Source organism: Saccopteryx leptura, chromosome 4 (assembly GCF_036850995.1).
Source record: "Saccopteryx leptura isolate mSacLep1 chromosome 4, mSacLep1_pri_phased_curated, whole genome shotgun sequence".
Classification (NCBI taxonomy): domain Eukaryota; kingdom Metazoa; phylum Chordata; class Mammalia; order Chiroptera; family Emballonuridae; genus Saccopteryx; species Saccopteryx leptura.
Window position 1 is genome coordinate 135,702,500 of NC_089506.1, and position 14,369 is coordinate 135,716,868.

The window sequence follows — 14,369 nt, forward strand, 5'->3', positions numbered from 1 at the left end:
GCCTGCCACTATATACTGCTCACAGAAATTAGGGGGTATTTTATCACTTTATATCTATTTTGAAATATCTTCTAATTTTTGTGAGCAGTATATATTCTGGTGGTGGGACCATTAGTGCACCAGTGAGAAAGCATGTTTTATATGGGATAGAATGGCCACCGTCACTGAAGACTTAAGAACGTGAGTCTCTCGGCTCTGTGTGAATCTTTCTTTCCTTGTTTCCTTCTTCCTTTCTCTCCCTCCCTCTCTTCCTTTCCTTCATTCTGTAGGTTCAGAGCTTCATGCGAGGGTGGCTGTGTAGAAGGAAATGGAAGACCATTGTCCAGGACTACATTTGTTCTCCTCATGCCGAAAGCATGCGGAAGAGGAACCAGATTGTGTTCACCATGGTCGAGGCCGAGTCAGAGTATGTCCACCAGCTCTATGTCTTGGTCAATGGCTTCCTCCGGCCCTTGCGGATGGCTGCCAGCTCCAAGAAACCCCCCATCAGCCATGATGATGTCAGCAGTATTTTTCTCAACAGGTTTGTCTTGGTATAAATCAGAGTCATGTGAAAAATCTGTTTGTATTTCTTAAAATTTTTTTTACTCTACTCTTAAAAGAATAGATTTCATAAATTCATTTTTATGAGTTTATGATATTGAAAATGAGAAAGCTGTTATTTGTGTTTTATTATTAGTTCAAATTTGCATATTTTTATCTTGAATCTTGGCATGTAGTTTTCAGTTTTTCTTCTCTATTTGACATATTTTCTTGTCATCATGTGAGGATATGTGTGTACTGGGGAAGATCAGCTCTTTCACGAACTGAGGGAAATGGAGTATTAATGGGTCTTTATATATAATTTATACAAAAGTACTTTAGGAAGAGCAAACACTAACAGAGAGCTTGAGACTCTAGTTAATTTATTCACTTATAAATATTTATAATGGTTTTACTGCTAAGGATTCATCAGGGAACAAAGCAAAAAAAGAAAATCTCTGCCTTCATGGGACTTATGTTTTGATGTAAGAAGACAGACAATGAATACTGAATAAGTAAAATATGTAGTATATTATGTCATGATGAGTTCTGTAGAAAAAAATTAAGAAGTGAAGGATATAAGGAGGGTAGGAGAGTGCTTGAGTGTTTTACTTAAAATTTTAGTTATTTTTTTAGTAGATAATGCAAGTTCAAAAGTCAAACAACATGAAAACATTGAACAACAGAAGTTTCACTCCTACCTTGCCTCCACTCACCCCATTTCCCTCACTTTCTGTATGAAACCATTTTTATTCATTTCTCCCAGTGGGTATTGATGTAATGAAATCACATGTGGATTTGGAGTCTTATTTTGCTCCTTCTTACCCAAAAGCCAATGTACTTTAATATATACTTGCTTTTTCTCACTTATGAATATATACTGGGCATCTTTTCCTACTGGTATCTAAAGAACATTCTATTTTTTAAAAAATTGCTACATTCTATTATATTACGTGAATGTGTTATAGGATTTCAAAAAAATATATAGCTAGTCTTCAGAATAAAACTAGTTTTCAGAAAGGTCTCAAAAGTAAATTAACATTTGAAAAAAGTCTTGAGTTGGTGAGGAAGCAAGCCACGTGGCTCTCTGGGGGAAAATGATGCTTACACAGGGAGCGCTGTGCAAAGGGCCCGAGGCCTGGCTTGCTTGTTTGAGAAATTGCCTTAAGTCTGTGTGGATGTAGGGGGTAGTTAGAGCATTAATAGTAAGATACTGTAAGATCCTCTGCTTTTTCTCTAGGTAAGATGGGGAGACATTTGTTAGGTTTTGAGCAGAGATGTGGCATGATATGACTTATGTTTTGAAAGGCTCACTCTGTTGAGAATAGGCTGTAGAGAGATCAATAAGCTAAGTGTGAGGTGATTATAGCAGGAGGTCTGTTAGGTGGCTATTGTGATAATGCATCTCAGAGATGATCGTAATGGAGAAAGTGATAAGTGGTTAAATTATGGATATATTTTTAACATAAATCCAGTAAGATTTGTTGATGAGTTTGATGTGGATTTGGAGAGAAAGCAAAAAGCAGGTAACTGTCCAAGGTCTTTGGCCTGAGCAACCGGAAGCATGGAGTTGCTGTTTACTATATAGAGGAAGACTGAGGCAGTAACAGAGGGGAAAGGCGAAGAGCTTTTATTTTGGAGTTGACAAGTGTGAGATGCTGATTGTCATCCAATGGAAAACTCTGGAGAGCAGAGATTTGGTGTTAGACTGGACTTCACCATAGGGTTTGGCACGAGGATATAAATTTGGGAGTCCAGACATATGTAAGCTGTTAGTCTGAATGAGGCTACCCAGGGGGTAGGCACGGGTGAAGGAGAAAAGGAGCAAGGACTGAGCCTGGCTTATGCCGAGGTGTAGAGGTCAGGAAGATGAACAGGAGTGCTAATGTGGTAGTAAACTGGATCGGCTGGAGTGGAAGGGTGGAAAAGGGGGTTGTCTTGAAAATCAGTGTGAGAGGGAATGAACAACTATGTCATAAAGGTCAAATAAAATCCTAACTGAAAACTGACTGTGGGTTTAGTAACTTGGAGCTAATTGGTAATTTGGATGGGGATGGAGGCAGCGCTGGGATACAGCCAATTCACACTGGTTCGGCAGAACTGATACCTAATTTTTTGTTGAGTTTGACGAACCGGTTGTTAAAATGGCACTTGTAATTGGGGTTCTCTCTAAGGTGGGTGCAGGTGCCTGGGCAGCCGCCCAATGTGGAAATCACAAATTTACATTCCTTACTCATTCTTTTTTAACATTCATCTGTACAACAGTGTATTCTATGCATCCGCAGTAATGTTCATTCCGTCCATAGTGAAACAAATTTGATGGAACTCTGCTTGTAATATTTACTTGCTCATTTTATAAAACTCTTTAAACCTTTGATAAAAATACTGCATTTTAATTCCCTCACATTTGTTACTTCAGTAAAGAAATGTATAACGTAAAGAGAAAAAGGCCAAACAACCAGGGGGTGACAAGCTGTCATTGGAAATATCTTAAATAACAGTCTTATTGTTTTTTTGTCAGGTATTATTTAATATTTTTTCATTAATATTTTTAAACTTTCTTATAACATAATCTAGTTTTGTGTATCTCTTTTATTATTCTAATTTAAGTATTAAATGTATGAAATAATAAACTACCTTTCATTATATCTTTTTTTATATATACTTAAAACTGTCATTAGGTCAGAGAAGGGGTTGTTAAATTATTTGAATCCCACCACTGAGTTTGGAGTGGGGTCAAAGCCAGAATGGAGAGAATGGGGGGGGGGGTTGGAATTGAAGAGAGTAGGGTATACAAAACTCTTCCAAAGGAGGCTTACTATAAAAAGGAGCAGAGAAACAGGGTGGCGGGACCTGGAGGTAAAAGAAAAAAGTGTGTGTGTGTGTGTGTGTGTGTGTGTGTGTGTGTGTGTGTATGTGTGTTTGTTTTAAGATGGAATAAAGAAAAATTCTGGGAGAAGAGTTCAAAGGCCCAGGATGCCAGGATATTGGAATGTTATTTGTGTGCATATTGGAGTCATGACAGGAATCATGATAGGAGTAGTGCTGGGGAAGAGACTGACAGTGAGCTGGGAGCTAAGAGCCCAGGAGTTGGAAGAGGGACCGGGTCTGTAGAGGGTTGCTGGTAGGGCAGATAATGAGAGAAAGGCTGATAACATGTGATTAAAAGCAAGGATTTGCCACTGTGGGGAAGGAGGGTCATTTCCCTACTTTGGGTGGCAATGGCTCCACTCAAGACTAAATTATATTATTTTTGCATTTTTATAGTGAAACAATCATGTTTCTTCATGAAATATTTCATCAAGGACTGAAGGCAAGAATAGCAAACTGGCCGACTTTAATTTTAGGTAGGTGCATGCTCTAGTTTCTCTTACTATGCCTACAATTAAAGTAAAATAATTACAACCTTATTCAGCCCAAGCTGTTGAATTTCCCATTGACCTGTGAGCTGCTTTAGCCTTGGGAACCTGTCTCTTTGGCTTTTGGGCCCTGACTTACTAGTTACCTTTCCCCTGGCCTGTCATGGTTATTTGGGGGTAGAGTCAGGCTCTGCCCTGGGAGACATTATGTCAGATCATTTAGGCATCTGGTCTGGGTCCTCATGCGTGGCGACACCTGGCACTAAGAGCCACTGTCTGCCATTCCTGTTCAGTGAACACAGTGTCTCCCCTATACGTTGGGTGATTTACTGAGCACCAAAAGAGACTGCCATTTTACTTCTTCTTTCAGCTGATCTGTTTGATATTTTGCTCCCCATGCTGAACATTTATCAAGAATTTGTGCGTAATCACCAGTACAGCCTCCAAGTGCTTGCCAATTGTAAGCAAAACAGGGATTTTGACAAGCTCTTAAAACAGTATGAAGCCAATCCTGCCTGTGAAGGGAGGATGTTGGAAACGTTCTTGACCTACCCAATGTTTCAGGTGAGTCCTCTGGGTGCATGTTGTAAGTCACTGGTTCCAGCTCAGTGTTCCTGAGGCCTCGTATGACCAGAGGGAGATGTGCAAGGATCCCCTGTGAAGAATTATAATATGTCTATGTCACCTGTCATCTTAAGCTTGACCCTGAGATAAACAAATCTATGCCCCACATTCTCTGTCTAGTATAGGGGTCAGGAATGTTTTTGGCTGAGAGAGCCATGAATGCCACATATTTTAAAATGTAATTCCATGAGAGCCATACAATGACCTGTGTACATTACGTATTATCCAATAAAAATTTGGTGTTGTCCCGGAGGACAGCTGTGATTGGCTCCAGCCACCCATGGTAGGAAATGAATGGATTATAATACATGAGAATGTTTTATATTTTTAACATTATTATTATTTTTTATTAAAGATTTGTCTGCGAGCCAGATGCAGCCATCAAAAGAGCCACATCTGGCTTGTGAGCCATAGGTTCTCGACCCCTGGTCTAGTATATGTAAGAAAACCAGGCACTTTGAGACAATTAAATAAAAATGATTTTTATTTTGGGAAAGCAGCACAATTTTCTTTTTATAGAAAGATTTCACACAGATCTCTTTCATGAACTCTCCTCCTCCAGCATGTTAAAAATATTATTAGGGTTACAGAAATAGGATACTGTACAAATGTTGCAGTGTATGCTGGTGGTATCAGAGGTTCCTGAGAAATGGAGTAGGCAACTGGGAAGGTCTTTGCTGTCCTGCTCGTCCTCCTTACCCTGTTGTGACTGCTGTTGAGTTTCCCTTGGCTGGAGCTCTGGAGGACAGAAGGAAACCTCCTTAGTCACAGAGGCTGTGGAGACGTAGGAGCCAGAGGCACTGGCTGGTCCCTCTTAGGATGCTGCAGGGTGCTGGGGCTTGTCATGGTGTCCACTTTGTGGGATTAGAGCAACCCAAGGGACCAAGTACACTTGTATTCTTTCCTGTATCTAGGGCTTTACCATGAGGAGCTCCTGAGTGAGAATTGCAAAGACCAAATGTGAACTGTATTGCCTGTTTCCTTGAAAAGTGTTTATTCTTCTCTCTTGGAAAGGCATCGAATGTTCCAATTGTGGAATTTATGGGGCTTTTGTGAGCCCTCCAAATTGTCATGTGGTGAACCGATGCTCTGGATCATGTGTGTTAGGGTTTCTGTAGGGAGATTTGTCCCTCTGAACAGGCCTCACTGACCCTGGAGGGTCATTTAATAGCCTCAGAAAGAAATGTTGCTCTAGTTTGTAAGTATTTGTCTTAATGTTTGTCAGTCCTGTTTGAAATCCTGGAAGTCACTATAGAAGGTTAGTAATGTTTTTAAAAACCAAAAGGATGCATTTGAAATAACTTAACTAGTGAAACTTTATAATGTTATTGTGGTTTTTTTTTCATGGGACTGAATAAATTGTTTGAACTCTTTGCCTCTCTGAGGAAATATTTCACAAGGAAAATTTCAAAGCAAAAAAAAAAAGTTTTCTTTTTTTTAACCTTATACAAAATTGTAAATTAAGATTTACTTACAATGAAAACAAGTTTTGTATAGTGCCATGTTCCCTGGGATTCTATTTGAATTTCTGGCAGTTGCCTCTCGGTTGTAATGAAAATACCCTCAGTTGTATCTGTTCAGCAGCCCCAGCTCGGGTGCATATACAATAGCAGACTTATGAAGACACGAGGAAATTTCAGAGAGGTGCCTGGCTCCCTTTCTCATGGCCCATTGATGTCTTTTCAAGTGCTATTTAAGTCCCTTTGGTATAACTCTCTCAATGTTTTAAATGGCAGGTGGCACTTGCACTTTAGGGGACATGCCCAACAGTTGAAGGTAGGGCCTTTGAAAGACCCGTGTATGTCTTTAAAATGCTGCCATACTCTTCCGCCACCCACTCTGCTCTCCTTCCCCTGGAGTCTAAGCCTAATCACAATGACTTGACATTTTGACCCCAAGAACTGTCCATAATATTCAATAAGGACCATTGGACTGGGGATCTTTAGGAGGTTGGATAACTTGCTTACCCTTTAGTCATAGCATTGGGGAAAATAACTGGACCACTCAATTTCCATTTCTAGATCTTGAGATTGTGGCAGCTGAGCTCCAGTTATCTCCCCGAGCACTTGCTCTCTGACTCAGTGATACTATTTGCAGTTGTCTGCTTCTGAAAGTTTGGTTGGGTAACTACGTGGTGGTGTTAGGAGATGTGTTAGTCCAGGATCCCAACCTTCTCTACCCTGCCAAGACTGTGGTAGTCCCAAACTCTAACATTTAGCTGAAGGGTCAGATGTTGAGATTCTCTGGTTTCTTCCAGAGACCAGGGTAACCAAAAGCCTCAGCTTGTAAAAGCCATTGCTCTGGGAGAAGCCTTGAACTTAAAGAATTTGGCCAGAATTGGTCCAACTGCAAGAAATGGGCAAATTGAAAGGACACTGAATTGGGCACTTTGTTCATTTGCTTCCCTGTAATTATTGTGAATAGACCAAGAGGAGAGCTCATCAGAGTGTGCTGCCCAAGAGACTCATTCTTGTTGGTGTCTCTTCTTTCTTATTTATTTGGTGTCTCTTTCTCCTTCTGTCTCTTTGGGGTGACCTGTGGAACACCTGAGGGTGGGGAATTGTTCTTTCTAGAAGTTCGAAGGTTTTTTATTACTAGGTCCATGTCCACTCTATTCCTTTTGTTCTCTTTTGGTCATTTCACTAATGAGATAAAATAGTCATGAAGACATTTTCACCTTCAGATGGTCAGGGCATACACTTCCCTCTGCCTACATTGTGCACAGTGGTGCTCCTGTTTGCCCTGGTGTGGGCTAGACTCCCTGGGATGAGAGTGGGGCTTGTCAATTTTTTGCTGTTTGGCAACAATGGAAGAGATGATCCTAGTTCATACCACCAAGAGGCATCTTTTAGACTTTATTTTTATCCTGTATAAGTATTTGTAAGTATCTGTCTTAATGTTTGTCAGTCCTGCTTGAATCCTGGAAGTCACCATAGAAGGTTAGTAAGATTTTTAAAAAACAAAGGATACATTTGAAATAACTAACAGAGGTTGGTAGGGAGGCAGAAGGAGGGGGAAAGGTATTCAGCAGCATTTAGCCTGTGTATGTGTAGAAAAGAAAAGTATTATATTCTACATCTTTCTGGGCCCATTGTCCAGTAAGTCAATTGCTGCTACTAATGCTTGATGTGGAACTATGGGAGCCTGAAGGAATTGCAGAATTTGGGTGATGCCACGAGTATATGCTCAGTTGAACTATCAGACAAGTAAGTTCAAGTGTTGCCAAGAAATTTGTTATAGAAAATAATGTAATCATTAACATAATTTTTATTTAGTGAAGACAGTGGCTTGTCTGGGACTGTTTAACCCTTTGATTGGTACAAATGTACATGTACGTCCTCGTGCCTCCTGACCATCCAGATTACAATCGATTTATTTTAAAAATGTGTAAGGCAACATTAAAAAAAGGCTAATGTATGTTCTTCTTGTTTCCATAAATTGGTTATCAAACAAACATGATGTTAAGTTAATAAAACTGTAACAGGAACTAATTTCATTTTTTGAAAAAAAAACAAAAACCCAACTCACTCCTGAGGGTCAGCGAGCATGAAAAACACTCATTGCTCAAGGTTAAACTGGCCTCATAAACCCATAGGTACTCCAGTTACAAAATTTGCCCTGACAGGAACCATGTGGTCAGATGCTCTCTGGAAAGTAGCTAGTAAATGTCTATAAAGTGACAAGTATTGTCCATAGTGGAAAGCAGAATTACGATTCATCTAGACCAGTGGTAGTCAACCTGGTCCCTACCGCCTACTAGGGGACGTTCCAGCTTTCATGGTGGGCAGTAGCAGAGCAACCGAAGTATAAATAAAAAGATAGATTTAATTATAGTAAGCTCTTTCATAAAGATTTATTCTGCCAAACTTAGCAAAAATCCGACATAAAGTACTTGGTAAGTTTATGTTATTATTATTATTATTATTATTATTATTATATGCTTTAACTTGCTGTAACTCTACTTTATAAATTTTATAAAGTAAAGTTACTTCCCTACTTTATAAATCACCATTACTGTGGAACCAGTGGGTGGTTAGAAAATTTTACTACTAACAGAGATACAAAAGTAGGCGGTAGGTATAAAAAGGTTGACTACCCTTGGTCTAGACAGTGCTTTCTATGATTCTTGGGTTTTGGGGAACAGAGTTATAGTCAGCTCTTGAGTGTACAGATGGGCTCTGTGGAGAGCTGTCCACTTCTCTGCAGAATGTTCTGTGCTTTCTTTGTGGCAGTTTCAGGCTAATTTGTTTCTCCACTGGAAAGTGGAAAGGGCCAGTCACTATTCCAAATCCATCCTCGTGAATCTTAGCCAAACAGCTCTCTAAAATAGATGCAGTTATAATGGGAGGATTGTGAAGCTATTGATTAAGGTTAGTTTTGTGGGGTTTCAATGTATGATAAGTAGTCAGGCTCTCCCACTTCTGCCTTCTTTGTTAGGAAAAATTGAGTACTTTAGCTGGTGATTGCCTTAATTTTCTTGTAGAACTAACTTAGAGACAAACTTTTATCAATCATGGGAGTATGAAAAGGGATATTTGAAAGCATGCTTATCTTAAAAGCATTCACCAAGTGGGATAGCCCTATAGGCTGTCCTGGTGAGAAGTTTATGGGATGGAGAGGCAGGAAGCCTTCAGATGGAAGGGTGCCCTGCTCATCACCCTCCTATGATGAGGGAGTCTGTACACGCTGCTGAAACCTTGACCTGGTGACACTCCTTAGGGTGTGTTCCTAGAGCAGGAGTGGCCGATTGGTGTCTGTGCTGATGGTGCTGCCCTCTGTGCTTTGCACATAAATGTGGGTATCCAATAAATATTAGCAGATTACCCAGTGAGGGCCACCATGTCTGCAAGAGAGCAAAAGCTGATCTGTGGATAAGCTGCCAACATATCAGGTCAGAGTGCAGGGAGCTACCCATAGGGCCCTAGGAAGCTGTTTTACTTTCTTCATTCTCAGAGGTCCTTTTGTGTGCTGAGTGAGACCCCAATCCTTGAGCCAAAGAGACTTACTAGGTTAGGGCATTGGTCAGAGCTGAGCTCCTGGCAGGCTCTGCCATTTACTGCGAGGCCACCTTGGGCAAATTACCGAGCCTTTCCACACTTTGTTTCCTTATTTCTAAAGTGGAAAAGAATACTTATGTTGTTGGGGGACTAGATGCCCATGCACACCTCGAGCACCTGACCTGACCAACAGTAAGCAGTGTTATGGCAGCTATTGTTTATGTATGTTATTAAAATTAAATCCACTGCCTGTGCTCTGAAAATTTTTAGTTTCTAAGCCAGTAAAAAATAAATATGTTGACTCACTACAACTTGAGTTAAATCTCTACTATAGTCTGTTAAGACCTTCACAGGGTGGTGCAATTTCTGCCTTTCACAGAATGCAAATTGTCTGTTTATAAACAAATGTACAAGTATATAATTCATTTAAACAATGCTTTTGCTGCTAGATGAGTTGAGGTAAAGCAGAATCAGAATGTCACAAGGGTGAACATATCTTCTCTCAAGTTTTAGTTCTTAAAGGGAAGAATGCAGTAGACTGCAGATTTTAAAAACTTTTTGTAAACAGGAATATATATATAAAATATAGACTCAGGTGACTTGATGACAGCTCTATCTGTTTCTCTATGGACCAATTCTTAAAAATTATAATTAAGAAATGTGTGATTAAAACATCTAAAGAAACAATTGCTTCTTTGTAACATAATATTTTATTACTCATGTGTTTTGGGGGAAGTTAATATGTGGTGCGTGTGTGAAATTTGAAGCGTAGTTCATTTTAAATGTTTTAAAATATATTTATTAAAACTATGTTTGTAAAATGGTTAAATGTGAGAGTAGAGATGAGCTCTGGGCAGTGATGGCTGCCTCCCTCCTGCTCACACGGGCCTCTGTTTGCACTTAGATCCCCCGGTATATCATCACACTTCATGAACTCCTGGCTCACACCCCCCATGAGCATGTGGAGAGGAAAAGTCTGGAGTTTGCTAAATCAAAACTGGAGGAATTGTCCAGGTATGCAGAGAATTTACAATAAAGGCCTCTTACGGGACAGCAGCAAGTTAGTTTTTTGTGGAAAACTAATTGTTTGTCTGGGAGCAAAAAGCAAGACAGTCCAGCGTCTCAGATTCACCCAAAAGTTTAATGGCAGCTCTTGAGAGTAGGTGTACTTTGGTTTCAGTTTGAGAATGTTTACTTTTCTTTCAGCTTAATAGAACAACGACTTTCGTTGCATTTTTGTATTCATATTTGACAGGAGGCTGGAGAATGTATATCTTGGATTTTTTCATAATTTTTCAGTGTTTTGGACAGTTATATATAGCTATGTTCTTTTAGCTTATGTGGGATAAATGGTATAAAGATGTCTAATTTACTCTGCCTCTAAGAAATGGCATCCTAATGTCAATCTTCCTTGAAGCCTTTCATAAAATAATATGTTGCTTTCCTGTTGCATTTACCAGCAGCATTCCCAGGATTCTCACTGGGTACTGACCTGCTCACCATTTAGAGCAGGGGTCTCAAACTCGCGGCCCGCCGAACAATTTTGTGCGGCCCGCAGACTAATCCACGAAGTTCAAAATATTTTGGATAAAATTAAGTAAGCTTAGGGGCCTACTTGTATTTTTCATTTCTCTAGCATCCTAGCTAGATATTAGCTTAGTTAACAGCAGTTGTGATGCGAACTACAGTTTCTGGTCGTTTTGTGACACTGAGTAAACTGCATGTACGATTGTGCTTATTGTACTGTTTTTTTTTTGTTTTCAACTGCAGTGAGAAAAGTGTTGCATAACAGTTGCCTTTTGTAGACCTAGTGCGGCCCGCCCAATGGCTGTGATCTTGCTCTGCGGCCCACATGCTGAGTTGAGTTTGAGACCCCTGATTTAGAGTCATGGTGCACATTGGTCTTCCTTTTGGGTCATGGCTTGTTGAAGCCCCAGTTACACTGATACAAGTTTCCCAGGTGGATTGTTCTTTGTTTACCTGCTAAGGCAATACAAAAGCTTTCTGACGGTGACTCTGTCTGTTTTCTGTCTGGCAGGATAATGCACGATGAAGTGAGTGACACTGAAAACATAAGGAAGAATCTTGCCATAGAAAGAATGATCGTAGAGGGCTGTGATATTTTGTTGGACACCAGCCAAACTTTTATCCGCCAAGGTAAGTCCTTTTGCAGTGGACCCACCATCTAAGTGATTTCCACTTTTTTCACATTATCACTGGCAGATCCAGGAAAGCATTTTGGAGCAGGCTTGTTTTAGCTCTGTGATTTTTGTGGTTCATGTAGGGTATCCCCATGCCTTGACCAAGGCTGTGGTTGAGGCCTGCCTTTGTGCTGTTTCTTTTTCTTTTTTTTTTTTCTGAAGTGAGAAATGAGGAGGCAGAGAGACAGACTCCCTCATGCGCCCAACCGGGACCCACCCGGCAAACCCACTAGGGGGCGATGCTCTGCTTATCTGGGGTGTTGCTTCATTGCAACTGAAGCCATTCTAGCACCTGAGGCAGAAGCCTTGGAGCTGTCCTCAGTGCCTGGGCCAGCTTAGCTCCAGTGTAGCCTTGGGAGGGGAAGGCTACACTGTGTAGCTGGGAGGGGAAGAGAGACAGAGAGGAAGGAGAGGGGGAGGGGTGGAGAAGCAGATGGGCGCTTCTCCTGTGTGCCCTGGTCAGGAATCGAACCCGGGACTTCCACACTCCAGGCTAACGCTCTACCACTGAGCCAGCCGGCCCGGGCTTGTGCTGTTTCTTTTCGGGGGCCATGAAAAACAACAACACAATCATAGTAATGTGTGAAAGCCACAGTAAATTACATTCTGGTTGGACTTTCCTTCTCAGTGGACCAACAGCTCCAGTAAGGACAGATCGGTCTGGCCAATTGGAGTGTCATTTCAGGAGGTGATGACATCAAGGCAAAGGCCCAAAAGATACTTGCATTACTTCAAGTCCTGCTATCTATCAGTGGGGCATTGTCCAGAATGAAAATAGCTGTCTCTTGTTCCCATTTTTCATCAGCACTCTGGAGACCCCACAGGATATGGTTGGATTCAACTGGTAACTCCAGTTACCATGAAATGTCACACTTGACCCCTGCCACACTTTGGTAATGGTGAAAGCATCTTGCTTGTGGGGTGCACTTTGGTAGCATCACCCAGTAAACTAAGCTTTGAAGAGTTGAAGATATTTGTGCTGGAAACTGCGGAGAAAGAGCAGCCTAATGGTCCATAACCATCGTGGCTCTCATTCCAAAATGCAGAAAGTAAACCACATCTCAAATTCTTTTTGAGTGCTTGGGCATCCTGCGGTGGGAAGCCTGCCCCATGCAACTGATTTAAGACAGTATAGTGCACACATTATAAGTTTGAATTTGATGAGGAGTGGCACGTAAATAGTTTGTTTATAATGTGCCAATATTATTGGAAAATAATTTGCATTTCCATTGCATACCAAAGTGTGCTGTTTAAAATATATTTTACTTCATCAAGCCAGGCATTATCTGTGCTGTGCACATTAATTTATACATAGAATACATAAAAAATGTAACACACTCAGTTCTACTTTCCATTATTTATTTACAAAAGGAGAAATCACACATGTTAAAGTTTGAAAGTATATTTTAGGAAATGGTATCTTTTCTCATTTTTGGCTTTCAGTATTTTTAAAAAAAATAATGGTGGAGTATAATGCTAATAATGTTAGGCCTTCTTAATTTTCCCTCTATTCCTCTGTGCAGACTGTGTCCTTCTGTTAGTTCCTGCCTTTCTGGCACTTGCCTGCCTCTGTGCCTTTACCTGTGATGTTCTGCAGCTTGGGGACCAGAAATGCCCTTATCCATCCCTTTTGTGTGTCTTAAAGGTCGGGTTGTCCTGCTAGGATCTGGTCAGACACCTCTTAGGAGCTTTTAAAAATTTTCCCCTTTATCTTCCTGTCTCCACTCCTGCAGTTAGAATGAATTTACCTTCCTGTTCATTTCCAAAGCCCTTTGCTCCTGGTGCACGTCATTTCATCCTCTGTGTGTTACAGGTCCATGTTTGCATGCCTGTCTCTCCCGGTTAATTATAATTCTGAAGGGCATTGTTTATAATTCTCTCTTGCCTGGTATGAAGCTTTCCATGATAGCTACCTGGAAGGTGGGCATTGAACTAGACTGAATCACTTGTTGAATTGCAGTTTGGGCTGTATGGTGTCTTATTTTGTATTCTTTTTTTCTTGTGTTTAGAGTTACTGAAAAATACTGACTAATTGACTTGAGCTTTATAATATGTGAGAAGGAAACAAATGTTTTATTACTAGTATTCAATTTCTGCAAGGGCTTTTGATTGAAAAGGATGATTATATATAAACATTTAATATTTTTCTACAAACTTAAACTGTCTCTATCTAAGTTTGTGTGAACATCTTTAATAAAAAAAATGCCCAAAGATTATTCAGTCTTATTGAATAAGTCATGTTTTTCATTGCACCTGGAGAAAAATCAAGCCACCTCTCTATTTGATTCGAGTCCAGTCATTATTTACTGATTGTTCTATAGCACATGTTTAAGGCCCTCTTGTCAACTATTAATGTATCTGATGTTGTTATTGTATTGATGTTGATGTAGTAGTTTGCCTTTCAGCAGTATTTTTCTGTATTGTTTGGTTTGGTTAGTCTGTTTAGGAATTATTCAATACAGGTGGTTTTAAAAAATCAGACCTTAATGTTAAAATAGGCAGTAATCAAATTACAGTTTGGAAAGTTTGCATTGTTTTGCTTTGGTTGCTCCTAAATACCCTTAACAGGTTTTAAAACCTGAGGTGGATTTTAATTTTTATTCTTTTAAACTGTGAGGGATTCTATTTTCTATGAAATGGACCACAATTTACCTCTAATGTGTGCT

The 14,369-nt window shown here is 40.1% G+C and overlaps 1 protein-coding gene across 5 annotated transcripts in view; it reads left to right on the plus strand.

Moving 5' to 3' along the window:
- The window catches only part of RASGRF2 (Ras protein specific guanine nucleotide releasing factor 2), a 267,895-nt gene that overhangs the window by 128,744 nt on the left and 124,782 nt on the right, over positions 1 to 14,369 (plus strand). For all 5 annotated transcript variants that reach the window (XM_066381760.1, XM_066381761.1, XM_066381762.1 and 2 more), the window contains exons 5-9: positions 270 to 523; positions 3,790 to 3,869; positions 4,252 to 4,445; positions 10,407 to 10,516; positions 11,541 to 11,659. In XM_066381760.1, the coding sequence (XP_066237857.1) occupies positions 270 to 523; positions 3,790 to 3,869; positions 4,252 to 4,445; positions 10,407 to 10,516; positions 11,541 to 11,659 (757 nt within the window). The remainder of the gene's footprint in view (positions 1 to 269; positions 524 to 3,789; positions 3,870 to 4,251; positions 4,446 to 10,406; positions 10,517 to 11,540; positions 11,660 to 14,369) is intronic.